At 45.2% G+C, this 19,212-nt stretch overlaps 1 protein-coding gene across 2 annotated transcripts in view; it reads right to left on the minus strand.

The window, feature by feature from the left end:
• The window catches only part of Afg3l2 (AFG3 like matrix AAA peptidase subunit 2), a 132,709-nt gene extending 116,009 nt beyond the window's left edge, over nucleotides 1-16,700 (minus strand). The window contains exon 1 of one of the 2 annotated variants that reach the window (XM_075672729.1): nucleotides 16,368-16,700. In XM_075672729.1, the coding sequence (XP_075528844.1) occupies nucleotides 16,368-16,454 (87 nt within the window). In that variant the 5' untranslated portion in view covers nucleotides 16,455-16,700. The remainder of the gene's footprint in view (nucleotides 1-16,367) is intronic. The other variant, XM_075672720.1, reaches the window with a different exon arrangement.
• Between the last annotated feature and the right edge of the window lie 2,512 nt (nucleotides 16,701-19,212).

Genomic DNA, 19,212 nt, shown 5'->3' on the forward strand with positions numbered 1-19,212 from the left:
AGCAACCACGGCGGGTAGGCATCAAGCTGTCCAGCTGTCTGGAGGAGAAGATCAACGAGGGAATCGCAAGGGCAAGTGGTTACCCTTTCAAAGAATTCTGCGCGAATGTAATCATCCAAACGCAGTGGAAACAGAACTTGATAATTGCCATCACCACAGACAAGGACTACGCACTCAAGCACGTTTCCATAAACAGCATCCAACTAGGGATGGCCACATATGAGGTGACGGCACAAGTCGTGCACAATATCACTGCATGTACGACGGAGGAACGACTTGCAGAGCTCCTGGCAGCCAACAACTGTGGCATCCTGCATGTGAGGATGCTTGACAAATCTACCTCAGCCGTGATAACCTTCAAAGGTCCACACATCCCTTTCTATGTGAAGGTGGCCAGCTCATACATGCGATGCCACCCATAGCGCAGATCATATGCCACAACCCAGACAGAAATATATGCAGCCGGTGCGGGGTGCAGAACCCAACAAGCAGACCATGATTGCCAGTTACAGTGCAAACTATGTGGCCTACCTCATGAGACAGCAAGCAAGGAGTGTGAGAAAAGACAAGCCAAATCCCCCCCCCCCCTGTACGAGAGGGGAAGAAGTAAATCAAGAGGCCATGGCCATCTATAACAAGGAAGAGTAGGGCAAGCCTCTTGGAATATAAAACAAATGAAAGCAGCAGAGTATTGAGGCCTGCTCATATCCAGAGTGAAGAAGGCCTCTTTAGACCCTGATCCAGGTCTTCGTGGCATTCCCAGTCTATAGCGAGGTCGAGGTCTGCAACAAAGACAATCATCAAAGAGTACAAAAACAGCAACTTGTTGCCCAGGCAACAACAAGAACACCAGATCAGCTGGGCGGAAGTGATAGCCAGTCCCAAGTTGAAAACTGACTGTTTCCCTCATTGCTGACACAACAGCAAAACTTGAGGTACAAGGAAACCATCTCCTCCCTCCGAAGGCAAAATGCCGACTTGATGAAGCGGAATGAAGTGCACATGAAGCATCTAAGAAGAGCAAGAAAGATGTCAGGAGGAAAGGGACAGAAGCGCTCAGGTCAAGGAACAAGCTCTTGAGAAGAAGCTCCAAAAACTCATTAACCAATTGCAGAAACAGTAGCAACCAACTACAACACCAACGCTGCCGAGGGAACATACTCCCCCCAACAGAGGACCTCTAATCGGGAATAGAGTAAAAGATGAACAAGGCCCAAGCCGAAGATAAGGCCTAATTGAGAAAGCACTTTCGGGCCGAACTGGTTAAGGCCGTTGACACCATAAGCAAGTCTGTGGAAGCCACCATCCAAGCAGCAGTACAAATGTGCCGCCAGGAGATCACCCAGATGGGCAATGAGCTCAGCCAATGCATCTCCATCCTAGAAAAGAACAAAGAGCAGGCAAAAAAGAAAGCCAAAATACCCCATCAGAGAAGCCCAGATGAATAGGACTCTGGCAAGCCAAGATGACGAGTAAGGTAGCAAAGAAGAAAGAAGTGACCTAAGCCCTCAAAATTTGGCAGTGGAATTGCAGAGGAATAAATAGGACCAGCAAAATCTACTTCACCTATACACCCTACACCAGCCTGCCATCGTCGCATTACAGGAAACAGAAATAGATAATATTAAGATGCATGGCTACGAAACACACATTGCCCAGGGAAGGACCGGAATGGCCATCCTGACCAAGAAACATCACATGACTCAGCAACACCAAATCAACCATAGAATCGAACACATTCTGATTGAGCTGATTACTCACAAGAAAACCCTGCAGAGCCTCTACATCTTGAATGTACACAATCCGACACGCAACACCCTCAAGGAGTTGGAAAAGTTCCCCAAAGGAGTGAAGAAAGTCTCCAAGGGTCAAAAACTCCTTGTGATGGGCAACTTTAATGCTCCACATGTAGCTTGGGGCTACAGAGCATCCAACAAGCAAGAAGGCTATAGACACGCACAACATGGCACAACACCACTAGCTGATGTTGTGGACCCATTATCAAATACCAACTAGAATTGGCAACAGCATCTCCAGACACCAGCCCAGGCCTGACCTTCTCTACTGGCCTAAGGCAAGCGAGACTGGACGAGACTCTGGGCAGCAATCATCATGCACGATCATGCACCATAAAACCCCTGTGAGATTAGGTCAAGCCAAAATTATGAACTAGTCCGCTTTAGAGAAAGATGAACACCCCAGAAGCCTCGAAAACATTGAGGAGTAGACCAAGAACGTGATGGGCTTGGTTACCACGTACACAAAGACCATCCAACCCACTGCGGACAATCCCGAAGTCAACCCACACTTATTTACCTCTGAAAGGCCAGACGAGGACTTTTGAAGAGATGGAAGAAGCAGAAAAGAAACCACAAGCTCAAGATCCTCATTGGCGCAGTCTCGCGACAGGCGGAAGAGTATGCTGAAAAACTCCCGACACCAGAATTGAAATCAAGTGTGCGACCAACACTTGTCCCATACACAGTGTACTTACAAGAACGGGGTGCAGCGATGTACACCTCACCACCCCAAGGCGCAGTTCTGTCACACATGCCTGGCCATCAGTCACCGACAAGACATTTGTCCATGCCATGATTTACCCCGCTGCAAAATTTGTGGCACTGACATCCCAGATCCCGAAATACTGCACTAGTGCAAGCCTGGCTGTCCAAATTGTGGCAAAGATCACGCTGCCGATGACCCCGGGTGCGAGGTATGTCAAAAGGCTGATCTTGCCGTCCGCAAGGCCGCCTACCTCAAACGGCTCAGCCTACGCGAAGACCGATCTACCGTTCGCTCCTCTAACAACATCAACTCCACTCCGCATTCTCAACAGCTCCTTCAGGACTCGACCACACCATCCAAAACAAAGAAACAAGTGGAACTCCCTCGTGGATGTAACCCCTCTAAAGCAACAGGCCACACTTCTAAACGCTGCCGCAGCAGCCCCCTCAACTCCGCTCCCAGCCTTCAAGAACTCACTGGTAAATGATGATGCACACCCTCCCTACCCTCTCCCAACTACCTCTCTCCATACTCTAGCCAAACAAAACACACAATATTATCACCAGGCCCTGACAAAAACTATAGTACTTTATCCCCCGAATGCATCCCATACACTTACTATTGACCTAACCCCTGTAGCCTCACTGCCAGCAACAGAAAACATGGACGAGTCCAAACCTCCTCCTCCCAAGCAACCCCATCTTGATGATGGTTCTTCCTCTTCCTCACATGTACCTCTAATAAACCATGCCATTAATTCTGATGCTATCAACAAGCATATCCCAGCTGCCATCACCGCAATGGAAACCTGCTTCAATAGCAAGCTCACAACTATTACTTCATCCTTTGATGCCAAACACGAAGCTACCATAACCTCACTCACTTCCAAATTCTAAACAGCGCTTGAGGCAAAACCGGCCCGTACACTCTATCAAGTAGCTGACACATTGAGTTCCAACATGACATCTCTCATAGCGGAGGTTGAATCCCTCTCCCTCCACTTAACTAGAATGGAAGCGGAGCTCACACGTGTCCGCAAACCATCTGGGAGCACTCGCTCAGCCCTTTATCCCCTACCTGCAACACCGTCAGTTGACCATCAAGGGTGATACACTGCACATTTGGCATTGGAACTGCAGAGGTCTCACCCTCGAATCAACTCGAATTCCTTGAATCAACGGCACGTCTCCGATGCTCGTGAATCTTCACTTACCTCATCGCCGGAGATTTCAATGCACTCACACAGCATGGGGATACAACAAAAATAGTGCCAAAGGCACCAAACTCCTAACCGTCATCCAGCAAGAACAACTCACCCTTCTTAACAATCCCGAGTCACCCACCCGTCACGGGAACTCTGTGCAACGGGACACTACACCAGATCTCACCCTCCTCAAAGGTCCAGCCAAGGCCGCATGGACCAATACACACGACACGTTCGGTAGTGAACATACGCTTATCAAGATCACCCTTCAGGTTCCGAACTATAGACGATCTGTCCACCATCATTCACTTACTGACTGGAGTAAGCTTCATAAGGACTCCAACTCAGACAATCCACCCCTACCGTCTATGACACTTGCATGCAACAAATTCATCATCGCACTCAGCTTTACAACCATGCCTTAAAGCAATCAGAGGATGCGGCGGCGGCGGACGCCCATCTTCTCCACCTTTGGGAGGCCCGTCAAAGCCTTATTCACAAGTGGAGAGAGAACAAGTGTAACCGCCGCCTGCTCAAATGCATCTCTCTTCTCAATGCCGAAAATGACACTTATTCGGACTCTCTTACACGAGAGCAGTGGTACAGCATTTGCGATAAACTCAGCGACACCCTGCACCTTGCGTCTGCGTGGTGTCAAGTACGTGGACTACTTAATCCTTCCCAAACCAAAACCACCGCACACATGACCCCAACCAAAATTCTGGATGAATACGCATCTCCCAACCCCCTTTACCAAGCCGGGCAAAATATATCGCCACTCCCACGCAACCCGCATATAAGGACTGCACTGGCCGCAAAGCTAATGACACCTGCCTGGCTGCGGACATCACATTAGCCGAACTCAAACAGGCTGTGGCAGCAACCCATGTAAACACGGCGACAGGCCCAGACAATCATGCTGTGCACCAACTTCGCTACCTAGCCGACCAGGATTACGAGAACCTACTTCAACTGATGAATGGTGCTTGGCATTCCGGTACGCTACCTAGAGAATGTAAGACGGCCACAATCGCCTTCATCTCCAAGCCGGGCAAACCGCATATCACTGACAATCTTTGACCCATTTCCCTCACTCCTTGTGCGGGAAAGCTTATGGAGCGAGTAATCCTCTACTTACTTCACACACACCTGGACTCTACACAAACCCTCCCGCCCTCCCTTATTGGGTACAGGCAACACATTTCAACCTAGGATGCGCTCCTCCAACTCCAGGAAGCAATATTCGCCACCCCCAGCACCACTCAATTGAAGGCAATTCTTGTAGTCAACCTCGAAAAGGCTTTTGATAATATCCATCATGACAGCATGTTAGAGGAGCTCCAAGCAATGCACTGTGGAGCCAGGCTATATAACTACGTCCCAATGCTTTCTTCGCAGCCGTACATACTGTCTCAGCTCAGGTGGCATCACATCCCCAAACTACGACCATGCCCAACGCGGCATTCCACAGGGCTCTGTACCATCACCCACTTTTTCAAACTCGCCATGTGCCACATACATAGAGCGCTGGTCACCATCCCAGACTTACCCTACACTATATACGCCAATGATATCGCCCTTTGGATAAATCGCGGCTCAGCAGGTCCCATAAAATACGCCCTGCAACATGCTCTAAACAGCATACATCATGCCGCTACCCCCATCGGCTTGAGATATTCCTCCACCAAACCAGAACTAGTACTAGTTCATAACCAGCGATGGCAATTTCCACACATAAAACTCGAACATAACAGCCTCCCTATACCACAGCCTAAAACTATTCGCCTTTTGGGACTTCACATCCAGCAAGATGGTGGTGGCTCTGCCACTGTCAATCACCTCCTAAAACAGGGCGAGCAAGGTCTTGGCATGCTCCGTCATATTTCCAATTCCTCTCGTGGGCTGAAAGAAATGGATATGTTCAGACTCTACAATGCCCTGTTAATTTCCTGCCTCCCCTACCATCTCCCGTACACTCGACTTACACAGCAGCAGAAAACCAAGTTGGACACCTTGATACGTAAAAGTACCAAGTTGGCTATGGGGCTTCCCCTTAATGCCAGCAACCAGCGCCTGCTCGAAATGGGCTGTCACAACACGGCTGATGAACTTGTGGCCATCCACAGAAGCCATCAGGAAATCCCCCTTCTTCTCACACCACAGGGATGGCACATTCTCACGCAACTAGGCCACCATGTTCCCCTCCCTCCCCCTATTACGCAAAGCTACTCTCCCCAATGCTACTTGCTTACAACTTCACATATCACCACTGCGTCGGCACATGCATCCACTACTAAATTTAGCCCGACACACCTAACGCACTGCATACTACATCCGCTACACCGCCCGCAATCCACACCGATCTTACCTTTACACAGATGCCAGCACATCTGGGACACATACGGCCATAGCGGTCACAGACCAACATTCGCATGCCATCCACACTAAAGCCCCTGCATCCACGCGCCACCGCCGCTTTTTTAAGTAGCGACAACCTTTATTGTGCGCCGCCTTTTCTCCTCACACCAAATCCGGTTCCGGTATTTCCGGTTCCAGCATTTCCGCTTCCTGGAGTTGCGCTACGGGAATTTCCGCTTTGACTGCTGTTAGACGATGGTGAGTCGGCCGCGCGTGCTTAGCAGAGCTGTGGCAGTCACCATAAGAAGAATGCAAAGGGGACAAGCTGTTGTATTCCGCTGAAGTAGTAGTTTGCGGTCACTGTTTTCCAAATGCACGAAAAACGGCAGTGGTCTCCAAGCGCCCAGGCACTACATTCCACGGTACGTTGTCGCTCGTGCCACAACCGGTCGCAGGTTGACGCGAAGCAGCGAACACGAGCAGATTGCTGGTCACAATAGGCGGTGGTTCTTGGATGGAATCGCATTCAGTTTCAACCGCAGCTGGTGCAATTAAAGCCTCTCCAGCGACGCAAAAGTAGACAACACTAAAAAACAAAACGTCACTTCCACTCGGAACAGGAAGCTGCAGCTACATAAATTCCGCTTGGTGCCGGAAGCTAAGGGGGTGAGTGGGAGAGGAGCGTGGAGAAGGAGGGCAAGTTGGCGGTACTTAACCTGGTCGGCGGAAACATGTATGGAGGGGCTTTAATCCACACAGCCATTCTTCTTCCCATGGACCCATGCACAGCGAAATTGCACGCCTAAGCCGCAGCTATCACCCACACTTCTTCAGCTTCCACTACCTCTGCACCCATCATATTCACGGACTCTATGGCAGCTTGCCGGCACCTGATACATAACTCACTCCCGCACAACATCGCCCAACAAATACAACGCGACCTACACTCACATGTTGAAGTTGTTTGGATCCCAGGTCACCAGGGTATGTCGAGTAATGAAAGAGCTAGCCTGCTCGCCCAAGAAACTCTTTTTTGGGCTCCCGTCATCCCTGGATCTACCTAGACAAGCACCACAGCCTCACCTTCCCTCGAGCCATACAAGCGTTCCCGCCGCTTATTCCCTGCTCTACACCCCCACATAACACGTCAACAAGGCACCATCATCCACAAAGCACAAACAGACACCCTTTCAACCTCAGCCCGCTTTCATCTTTTCCAAAGTCTCGCAGAATATCCCCCTCCTTGCATACACTGCGGCGGCCAGCCGAACACCCATCATATTTTGTGTATATGTCACCCACCCCCTCCTAGACTTTCTTATCCCTACCACCGAACCCCGGGTAGCTGACTACAGCCACTACATATCAGGAACAGGAATACCAGGTAGCATACATCTCAACCACCATCAAGCAGGCTGACAGAGGCAGCCTGGACTGAGGCCACCTGCATGGTAATCCACTGAGCAACAATAAAGTTTTCTCTCCCCCCCCCCCCCCCTCTACTTCTCAGGGAGAAGATAGCAGTGGCCAGCGAGAGTACAAGCTCTACGCGAGGCCTACGAAGGACCAAGAAAAAGAGAAGTCAGATACACCGACATGGCAAAGTAAAGAACAGAGCGACCCACACTGTCAAGGTGATAAAAGGCCAAGGAGGAAAGGTAGCAGAGGCCTTGCTAAACACTCCAGACATTGACTGCGTGGAAGACACGGCGGCGATAGCCCCGGCAGCAACGACAGAAGATGATCATAAGATCACAAAGCAAGAGGATGATCACATCACAGTCATCACGGACTCAAAAACAGCATGCAGAAATTACCAAAAGGACCAAACTAGACAATTTTCAAGAAATATAAATTGTCTGGGCCCCAGGATGCAAGTCCCTGGCAGTTAATGTGGCGACTCACGCCGCTGCCCAAGATCTCATTCTCCGGGCTATCCCACTGGGTTCATGAGCCACGGCAGATGCCATCCTGGCCCACTATAGACTAGCTAGAAGGACCTACCCACCCCCGCATCCCAAGGTGACCAAAGAAGAGGTGGTGATGTTCCAGAAACTACAGACCGACACATTTCCACACAGCACCCTGCTGCACGCCATGTATCCTACGAGCTATAGTTACAAGTGCACCTTCTACTCTGCACCCAATACCCTCTACCACATGGTATGGGAGTGTGGGCAAAAGCCATCGACACCACGCATCACCGGACCAACCATCGAGCAGTGGGAAGCCCAGCTGACAAGCTCGAGCCCTGACGACCAGCATTGTCTAGTGAGCAGGGCCAAGCTATTGGCTCAGGCCCACAGCATCTTGGATTAGGGACGGCACCCACCTCGGACGATTTGACCATTAGCTTATTTCTACAAATAAACTTTATTCCTCCTTCTCTAAACATTGCCAAATATGCCCTGTTCTGCATGTTGGATGTTCCATTGAGTAGACCTTATGAAGTGTGCTTTAAAGGAATAAAACAAGTTAGAGATGAAACCAAAACTTACCGCCCAACAGCTGCTGACATTTACTTCTAATTATCATCCTTCAGCGATGTGCATCGTAACTCTGACAATGTAATGCTCTGATTTATGGTGATGCTCAATCACAAAAATTTGATGTTGATGCGCACCAATCACAAGCTGCATACCTTTTTTTTCAGAAGTGGCAAAAGGCAAATTTTCGCTATGACACACATACCTTAGTTTACTCAAAGTCGCATCAAAAGACACATTCTTGCATTGGGTAATAAAACAGAAACTGATTCTTAAAGCCCTTTTCCTGGGCTACTTAACAGATATTGCTATGTATCTGAGGAACTATTTCAACATGGTGAAATCGACGTCATCAGCCACCAGTGATCTATTTGAATATGCACAGTAACAAAAGATTTAAAACTTTCAGTGTATAAACAAACATTATGTCACAGCCCTGTGAGGGTCCCTTTAAAGGGACACTAAATAGCAACACTAAATCAATTTAGACCAGAAAGCATTACCTGAAAAGTAAGATGTACCAATAATCAAAAGTTTGAATATGAATTGAATAGTAATTATTTAATTCATAATCAATTACCAAATTCACTATTCAAGCTGTCAAATATTTGTTTTTGTTTGAATATAAGGAACAACAGCAGTTAAGGGATTCTACAGGGACAATGACAGGTGCAAATGGTGACTGTTACGAATGATTTTGCCACAGAGGAGCAAACCAGCTGTTCGACAAATGCATGCAGTAGCCGTAACTTCGGCAAAAAAATCTTAAGTCATTCAATAAGAATGTCTTGCCTTTAGCACGTTTCAGCACTGTTTTCTCAATTTAGGGAAAACAATTTACAATTTGGACAATCTTTCTGCGTTTGCATCCTTTTAAAACAATGTGTAGTGCTGCAGTACTACATTTTGCTTCTTCAATGAGCACAGCACACCCTTGCATCTGGCGACATGCTGTCCCTGTATTTCATTACTGTTATTGTGTTGGTGCACCGGATACAATCTATGAGCTCCTCAGTTGACCAGTAGTCGGTTTTGAACGGCATTACATGTATGAAATGATGTAAACAAGCCTTCTTTTTTATCTCAAATGCCCTTCCCCCAACTCCCATCCTTTACATTTGTTGTTTAGAATTTAGAAAATTATCTACATTCATTTTAATATTCAAAGGGCTTTCTTTCTTCGAATATTCATATTCAATTTGATCTAAAAAGTTCACTATTTGAATAGTTGTACTCAAAAGCCTATTTTACTCCTTTTGGCCTAGAAAAATTTTATCACTGGACAAAATAATGGTTACATGTCCTTTACATGAATTCTGCACTGAAGTCTCTGCATTGGTACAGTCAGTGTAACATAACAAACTTGGATCTATTTTCTTGCTTTTGGGCTATTTTTCTCTTAAATTGCTAGGATGAACCTTTGGTTCTTCTGGAATGCAATGAGTCCCTCTTTGCCAGTAAACAATTAACTTGACCCACGCAGCTGCTGTCAAAATCCATGACACTATGGTGAGCTATCGCAAGAAGTTCAAGACAGCGTCACCACTCACCTTTCGTTTTTGCATCTTTTCTGACCTAACTAAGCCTCCTCTCACAGTGAAAGGGTAATAGGTACTCCATGCAGTATGCTTCAGCATGCAATAACAGAAAAATTATTAACATTTCTGGAATCTAACTCTTATTTACTAGGTTCCAATGAGGTTCTAAAAAAAAATTACTCTTGCGATGCATGCCTACCCTTTAGCTATAAAGATTTCCAGCCTCATCTAATGGAATACTAGCTGACTGCATGTATCTAGACTTTGCAAAAAGCCTTTTTGACAAAGCACCCCATCAACTCTATAAAAGCAAACACTGACCAAAACATCCTCATGCTCCTCTGCAGTTGACTGTGGCTTAACTCAAGGCTCAGTGCAAGTCATTAATGACTGTCCAGACAACTCATCCATAATGTGGTATGCCAATCAATGTCATATTTCGTAGAATAACTAATGAAAATTATCACTCTCTTCTTCAAGCCAATCATAACGTACCTAAGCGATGTAGTAGGTGGCTAATTACCCTCAACATAGCCACATAGACAACCTCGCACTTTCCCACGTCTTCTGAACTTATAAACTATTCTGTAAATGAAACTAAAGTGTTTTAGTACTTACAAATATCTTGGCATTTACATATCCAATGATCTCTCATAATATTTACACACAACCTACATTGCTAATAACTCTAATCACACCCTAGGTTATCTGCACCAAAACTTTCATCAAGTAACCACATTACACTACATTTATGCTACATCAAATGTCAATATGCCCAAAACTTGTGCATGCTTCAGCCATATCGATCCCAGGACTCCACCCTTAGGATATGTTCAGAACTGACCAGCTCATTTTATGCTGAATACATATTCCCATTCTTAGTGTCACCTTAATAAAACCCATTACTGGATTTCCAAATTTGATGAGAAAAATTTCATGTCACTTCTTCATATCATTTTCTTTCATAATCAAACACTTCGATGTGAATACATCTCACACCCTTTGCATTTGTCATCTGCACTGACCACTCAAATATCTAATTGTTTCTTTTCAGCCAGGATAATTGAATTTGAAATTATTTTTCTGAAGACAAGGAGAGTATGGAATCACCTTCACTCCACCCCCTTAGATGTTGCCATAAAAGAAGGAATATTGTTCATGTCTGGAGTCCTTCCTCTTTGCTGTAGCTGCACATCATGTTTCCTTTTTACTTCATTTGTTTTTGCTTACAACCTTATTTTTACCTACACATTTGTAGTGCTTTGAGGGCATACTATTATTAGTAAAACAAATTTGTGTTGGAAGGGTCTTTGAATGTGTTCTCAAAATTGCAAGAAGTTGCTGTGGCAATAGAGCCACCATGGGTTGTGATCATCAACCACCTCTGAGTGGCATGCTGTAAAACTAGCTAGCTTCCTAAGTAATTACTGAACAAGTCAAATGAAAAAATTGTCATAAATCTTGTTCAGCAGTACAAAAGCTTGGTTCTTCATATACAATCACTTCTTGCAAATGTAATGCCTCATCTTTACATTCAAAACTCCACTGCATAAATACCCATTTTAAGCATAACTCGTAGTAGTCATCGAAGTAGTATAGTATCCCTTTAAAGGGCCCCTCACCAACTCTGGCCATTTTAAGCTGGCAAGCAAAGTGCCCACAATGCGCGCTAACGATCATGTCTGCTAAGTATTACATCCCCACACGCTGCAGAAAGCTTGCAAATTTCAAACCAAATGCCATTTGCCCTTCTCTCGGGTGCCGCAGCACTCCCAGCCGGAGAGTCGAGTTATATTGCGCAAGTGTGCCTATGGTACATATGTACATGGCAGTGCTATGAGGTCACTCAAAGTGACACGTGATTTCAATAATTATTCAAGGCAACATCAGTTATTTGATTAATCGGTTGCTTCAATAGACGAAATAAAGTTTAGAAAAATAACAAAGCATGCAAACTGAATGTCTGCGTGTTTTTGTTTTACTTTGTACCATAGCAAGAGAGATGTATTTCCGTTTTGTCGGCTCGTTCCCATGTTGTGTAAGTCGCATGCGCAAAGAACGAAACTATCTCATTTTCTACCGCGTTACAGTGCCACGATCATACTCTTTTAATCTCTCATGCCTGCCGCATTCCTCGTGATTATGGTGCTGATCAGGTGTTCTCGTCCAGACCACACAAAATCATCCACCACTTGAAACGAGACAAACGCAGCAGCTTGCGCCAGACCATTACCGGAAGTGCACCACTCAGTAAAAAACATGCAAGAGAGACAAAAAAAGAAAGAAGGCGGGGCCCATAACACATTCGTCACACAATCCTCCAGCTCCAGTACGGGAAAAAGCAGGGGAGGGGGGGGGGGGAGAAATTTCACTTGCATAAGCGAGACGGGGCAAGCGGAGAAAGTGTTTATGCTGGTGGTGACGTTCACCTCCTGAAATCATGGGTTCACACCATTTCAAATATTTCTATCTCTGCCATTAATGAACTAATTTGAAGAATTGTTGCAGTAGAACACTCCTTAGAGGGCATGTAACAACTTCCAGCATATAACAAAAATTTGCTGTGGCCTGGTGAGGGGCCCTTTAAACTGGTCTCACGAGTACAGCAAGTGAATGAACATTTGTCTTAACCTTAAGTCGAGGTTCAATCCAATCTACTCGGCAGTGGTACAGCAGTACCCATCAGCTACACTCAAGTTCGTAATCCTTGTACATAAGTTGTACAATAAAAAAAATCCTGCAATGATCTGATCAAGTCCAATTTGGAAGGCTGTAAACATAGCTAGAAAAATATCCTTTTGGCTTCATATAACATTAAAATGGGGCCTGCAAAAGGTCTCATACCTGTTACATATAAACTTCACTTGATTTTATGCTCTCTTCATCTGTCAATGGACAATTCAAGAATTCTACTAAAGTTTTATGCATGAATCCACACTTATCCCTATAGGGTGTATGCACTGAAACTCAGCCACAATGTGGCACTGTGGTGCCTTGACCAAAACTGCCACAAGTCGTCATATTAGTAGTTGCTCCACAGGAGACAACAATGCGAGCTGCGCAGTGCTGTTATGCAAAGATATATTTTATTACATGTGGTTCTGCTACTGCAATACAACTGGTGTGAAATATTTCGCTTGATGGTGTAGGTGCGAGCTTAGCATAAATATATCAATAAATCTCCAAGTATGTGCTTGCATGAGGAGGCACTTAATTGCAGTGGTACATTGTTTCACAGTTGTTCTAACAAGAAGCAAGCACAATGATGTCAGCACTAAAGGAAGGGTTTCTATGTGCCTACGTAGCTGAATGTGTGAACAAGCCTCTGCAATTCTGGCTGTGCAGGTACAGAGCACTTGCACTGAACTTCAGCAACTGCCTGTATTCCTGCAATGATTCTTCATAAATGCATGAGGGTAGCTTTTACAACGGAAGATGAACAGCTTATCTGTACTTCATTCCACAGGCCAGTAAAAGCCAGAACATGTTAGTGATTTAGCGATTTAGGTGGCAATTGAAGTGATGCGAGCCTGCAAAGACAATGATCAAGCTGGGCTCTCGTTAATCCCTGTTTGTTTTGCCCTGCCAAATGCTCGGTTCTAGATGACTACAAGTTGCAGGCAAAATGGGGTTTACATTTTCCAAGACGACGATGCTGCCATCATGGAGAAACAAATTACACCTTCTGTGATTCATGAGGCGATCGAACACGTGCAGTTGCCTGCTTAAATTATTGTGCAGCTCAGCGTTGCACTCTATCCACATTTCATTTGCAGATAACTATGCTGCATGATTTTGCATTGTTTAAAAGGTTGTGTCCTGGACAAGCTGCACACAGACAATTGTGTGCAGTTGCACGCAGTCAATGCAAATTCCATTTATATGACTTGGTGGCAAAGCGAGGGCTGCTTCCCACTGCCAGCATGAGCATTGAGCGCAATTCTGGCTGTGTACCTGTTAGGGTTCACAAGTTTGTGTAGGGTGGCCTAAATGCTGAACTAATTTTTCATCTTCTGTAAAGGTCACCTTTATGCATTTAGGGAGAAGTCGTTTCGAGCATATGGGCTGCTGCTGAAGCCCAATGCAGTTTAACGTAAGCTCCCTGCACCTGCACAACCTGAATCGCAGAGGCTTGTTTACACATTTGGCTATGTAGGCAGTCATAGAAAGCTGCTTTCAAATGCTAACATCGTTGCACTTGTTCCTAGACCTATTAGAATAACCCTAAATCATACCACTGCAAATGCGTCCTGCCAAGGAAGCACGTATACTTGGAGATCAAATAATATATTAAGGCTTCACTGACACCTGCACACCCATGCTCACTACTACTGCACATTCGCACAGCACATCCAGTGAAACATTTAAGATTGACTGTCTTACAGCAGCAAAACCACACGTGTGATGCAATAACCAAGCGCATTACATGTAATAAAATATCAGACCTTAGCGTAACACCAGGCAGTGCTGACGATATGACGATCGCCACCAGTTTGAGTCAAAGCACCGCAGTCGAGTTTCAGTGCATACACCCTATTCCATACATCACCTCTCATCAGACATCCAAACCAAGCAGATTTACCTGCTACTGAATAAACTAGGTCATGCAATTTCAGTGCTAGTTTCACGCTCATGCAGAGGGAGCCTTGAATTTCCTTGAAGATTTCAATACCTACTTCTTTCAAGTGCACAACATGCCACAAACTGTGTTTGCATGAAGTGTGCACTCACGCAAAACAAATGGGAGATGTGAAGATGCTGCTGTGTTTCACTCATTAACCCTTTCAGGTACCGATTGATTATGTCCAGTGAAAATTTAGTTTCATGACACTTTTTGTATCTTCAGGATCATGAAAAGCATAGTACCTTAGAACAGATTAAAAATTTTCTATTCTTTATTGAGTTTTGTCAATCTTACAGATAGGAGACTCCCATGTGAGAACTCTACACAGGAACTCCAGTTATGAGAACACCAAGTATTTCATGTCTACCATAGAAAGCCTCCGTACAACCACTTGAAATGTAAGCTCGATGCAAAACATTGTGAAAAACAATAAAGAAGGGAACCCGCTGCACAGGATGACATACACCAACAGCGAACACCCAGCTGTCTACCTTCCAACTTGCTTTTCCTAAAACATTTTGCACATATCAGTGAAACTTACAGAACAATTACAATCAGAAGTGTTTCAAGGTACATGTGACACATTTTAAATATTATTTGCATCGGTGCCTTTGATTTTGATGCACTATCTTGGTGTGCACAATTGTGCACACAGTGCCTCGAGGGGTTGAAGAAATAATGAAGTGCAGCACATTTATTGCTAATTGTGAAAGTGCAGGCAAATCGAGCAGACCTCAGTTCTTCCCTTTGTCCTTGTCCTGCCACAACTTATATTGGTGGCTAGTCATATCTGCACATGCAGCCAGTCGCCCATTTTATGTAGTGTGCATATGCTGGTGACCTTTGTTCCTACTTGAAAGCTTACAATGACTTCACAGCATTCACAAGTGTTTGTGGCAGTAGGATGGAGTTGTTACTGGCTTCTATTCATTAAAGAAAGCAAAACAGGCTGTAGCATACGCGAAGTACAAATTCCATGGGCATCTAGCGTCGGGATACACACCACTGTTATGGAGGAGAAACAATGAGCGCGTTTCATTAAGTGGGGCGCGGCTTCTGCGAAAAATAAATGAAAATTCCCGCGTGGTGGGCACTCGTGACGTGCAAATGAGCAAATCACCGTACTGCTGACACAATATCACAAACTGCAACTCGACTTCTACCACGCGTACCAAAGCAGTGGAAATCTCGGCTTTTTTGCAGATCCCGTAGCATTGCGAATCCGATAGTACATGCCACACAGGCTTTCAGTATTTATAAAGGTAAAGCATGAAAACATCACTTACTTTAGTTATCCTATAGACTCGTTTTCCTAATCGAATTCACTCCAATAAGCCAAACGGGAACTGTGTGCCTTGCACTACAGATATTTTTAAATCGATGCAGCAAGATAGCCCATTCTACTGGCTTTAGTGCATACAAATGTTACCCCAAAAGTATGCAAGCGCTTACGCTCAGAGCCTGGGTATGCATTCCGCCCTTCTTTAAATGAGTGGGAAACACGCCGGTAATGTATTCGGCAAATTAATTAACGGTCGTAAATAATTATGCAAGGTCATAAAACACGCACAATGAACAGGCGTCTTGCCGATCGAAGGCTATATCTACGACAGCACATCAACAAGACCAACAACTAATTTTTGGCAACTAACCTCATTTCGAGACAATCTTGATCCGTGCCACGTCCTTAGAAGACCTCTTTCAAGTCGCCTTCCCATCTGAAGATACCTGCTCGCCATCGCGACTAGCGCAGACTTCACGTGAACGTCGACGATCGCAACAGCGCGCTCTTGCTTCTTTTAAAGATTTTTTTTTTCACTTTATGAACATCTCGTAGTACAGTCCCGAACAACACAATCGAAATTGTTTTCGATCAGAAGTGCATTGCATCAGCAAACCACGCCAGTTCCAGTTGCACCGCACTACGAAACACTACATGCATGCATGCTTTAACAAGCAGCAGAACGCTGCGCACCAGCAGAAACCAATCTTCTGTTTTCACAATTTGTATGCTAGGGAGCGCAGCCAACTGTCAGAAGAAAAAATATAGTGCGACACAACTTGCAGTAATAGAACAACTAAATAATTTAGTAAATAACTTTAGTTAAGACTATGACGGTGTTTACATTTCAACCTCTACCGGTGACAAGACGACCTTTTTCACAGTAATAAAGGCTAGTCTCGAAGGCCATGCCGGCCATGCTTTCGCTGAATTTTCCTACAACTACGCCAACGGCGGTACGCATATAAACGGGCATACAATCAAAGTAACGATCGAAAGAGAAAAAATTAGTGACGTCACGACCACCATGTCTACCAAGAGTTTTGATTTCAGATTTGGTTTTCCTGGTACAGTGGATAAAATCAGAATGCACGTGTTTTTGCATTTCACCCCCACCGAAATGTGGCTGCCGCGACCAGGATCGAATCCGCGACCTCGAGCTCAGCAGCGTGCGCCACACACTCTAAAAAAATTTTGCACATTTTGAGTGCATATCTTGTCCCCAAACATTAATCAATACGTCTGTCTTGCTTGCGTTTCCTCTTTTGAAAACGCTGCACTAGGGCACGTTGCAAGTGCTAGGTGGAGCCCTGTGGACATAACTCCATAGAGTTACTATACTGACTCTAGAGGACAAGCTACCCATAGCATAGAATTTTGTAGGAAACTCTATGACCCATAGCATAGAGACCCATAGGGCCCATCATAGAGTTTCCTACAAAATTACTAGAGGGAACTCTGGCGCTGCAGTCGTTGTCCTACCATGGGAATGATAGGAAGTACATGGATTTGTCTGATCTTCGTGCTTGTGGATTCAGACGTTCTTGTGGCTTTGTATATTACGCTATATAAATCTTATTGTCGTATATTTCAGCGCAATCTATATTCTTCGAAGTGTAGAAGACGCCGGGGAACGCGTACAATTGCTATTAATTGCAATGATTGAGCTTGTTTATGTGCCCAAATCGAAACGCACCAAGCGTCTCAAAGCACTGGCATGCCCGCGATAAATTCATAAGTGCGTTTCATTCGCTTGTCGATACATGCATCCGTGGCTTAATGGTTTCAATATCAGGCTTCTGTACTAGAGTCCCTGTGTTCGAATCCTGCAGTCGGGCAATTTTAATGATGTTTATTTAATTATTTATCACGCAATAAACTGTTGAAAATGACGAGTTTACTAAGTCACAAAGCCGTTTGAAGCCAAAAAGGACGAAGTTTAGGCAAATCCATGTACTTCCCATAATTCCCATGCTGGGACAACCGCTCCCATTGTAGCTCACGTAGACACTAGCGCCAGAGTTCCCTCTAGTAATTTTGTAGGAAACTCTATGGGGCCCATCATAGAGTTTCCTACAAAGTAATTTTGTAGGAAACTCTATGGGGCCCATGCATTGAAATCGGGAACCGCAAGAGCGCCGCCATGTTGCTACGCGCCGAGGTTGCCAGCTCCTGAGGCGCTTGCTAGACTTGGTGACAGTAGTCAGTTTTAAGCCGGCAACAGTAGCAGCGTAGCAGCCATAGAGTTTCTCACTACATTACCTAGAGGAAAATCTGGCGCTGCTGCGCTGTGGTATGCATGGGAATGCCGGTATATTGTGGATTCGGATTGGCATCGTTCTCGTAGAGACAGGACACCTTGAAGACGCGCTTGGCAAGTACTGTTCCGTCTGTCACAATGATTCATTTTCTACTAGAACAGCACATGAAAAGCTGTTTTAGCTTTATTATTACGCGAAAACATGTTCTGTCTAACTATGAGAACTTGTTATTGTGTGTACGACTACATGTTACGGAAAAAGTATCAGCGGGCCACTAAAGTTGGAGGACAGACGACAAGGTTCGCGCTCGCTTTGAAACAGTTGGTCGTCTGTTCTTGCTTTTCTTCGCTTGGTCATGCATGGTGGGTGAGTAAAGATGTAATATGCGTGAATGGAAACATTTTATGAAGATTTTACTTTGAGAACGCGTTATTTGCGTAGCCATATCCACGTTTTAGACGAAGCCTCCTACAACACCAGCCAACACGAGCCTCGCAGACACATATACCGGCATTCCCATGACGGCACGGTGCCCCCTTAAGAAACTCCCATAGACGGTGGCGCCAGATTACCCTCTAGGTGTTATAGTGAGAAACTCTATGGTAGCAGCATAGCATTAGGCCAGAAAAGTAAATTAATATTACGACAACTTATTGAACAAATAGCAGTAGGGGGAGATGTTCCACAGGACTGGAAATCAAGCAGAATGATATTAGTGTACAAAGGTAAGGGAAGCAAGGACAACATTAAATCCTACAGGCCAATAACTATCACATCAGTCATATACAGAGTAGCAATGCAGATGGTGAAAAAGAGAATGGAGGAATGGGCAGAACGTGAAGAGATCTTGGGAGAACTGTAGAATGGATTTAGAAGGAACAGACGGCTAGATGATAATTTATTTGTTATAACACAGTGCATAGAGATAGCGACAGCCAGGCAGAAACCGCTATG

Source organism: Dermacentor variabilis, chromosome 1 (assembly GCF_050947875.1).
Source record: "Dermacentor variabilis isolate Ectoservices chromosome 1, ASM5094787v1, whole genome shotgun sequence".
NCBI classification, from domain to species: domain Eukaryota; kingdom Metazoa; phylum Arthropoda; class Arachnida; order Ixodida; family Ixodidae; genus Dermacentor; species Dermacentor variabilis.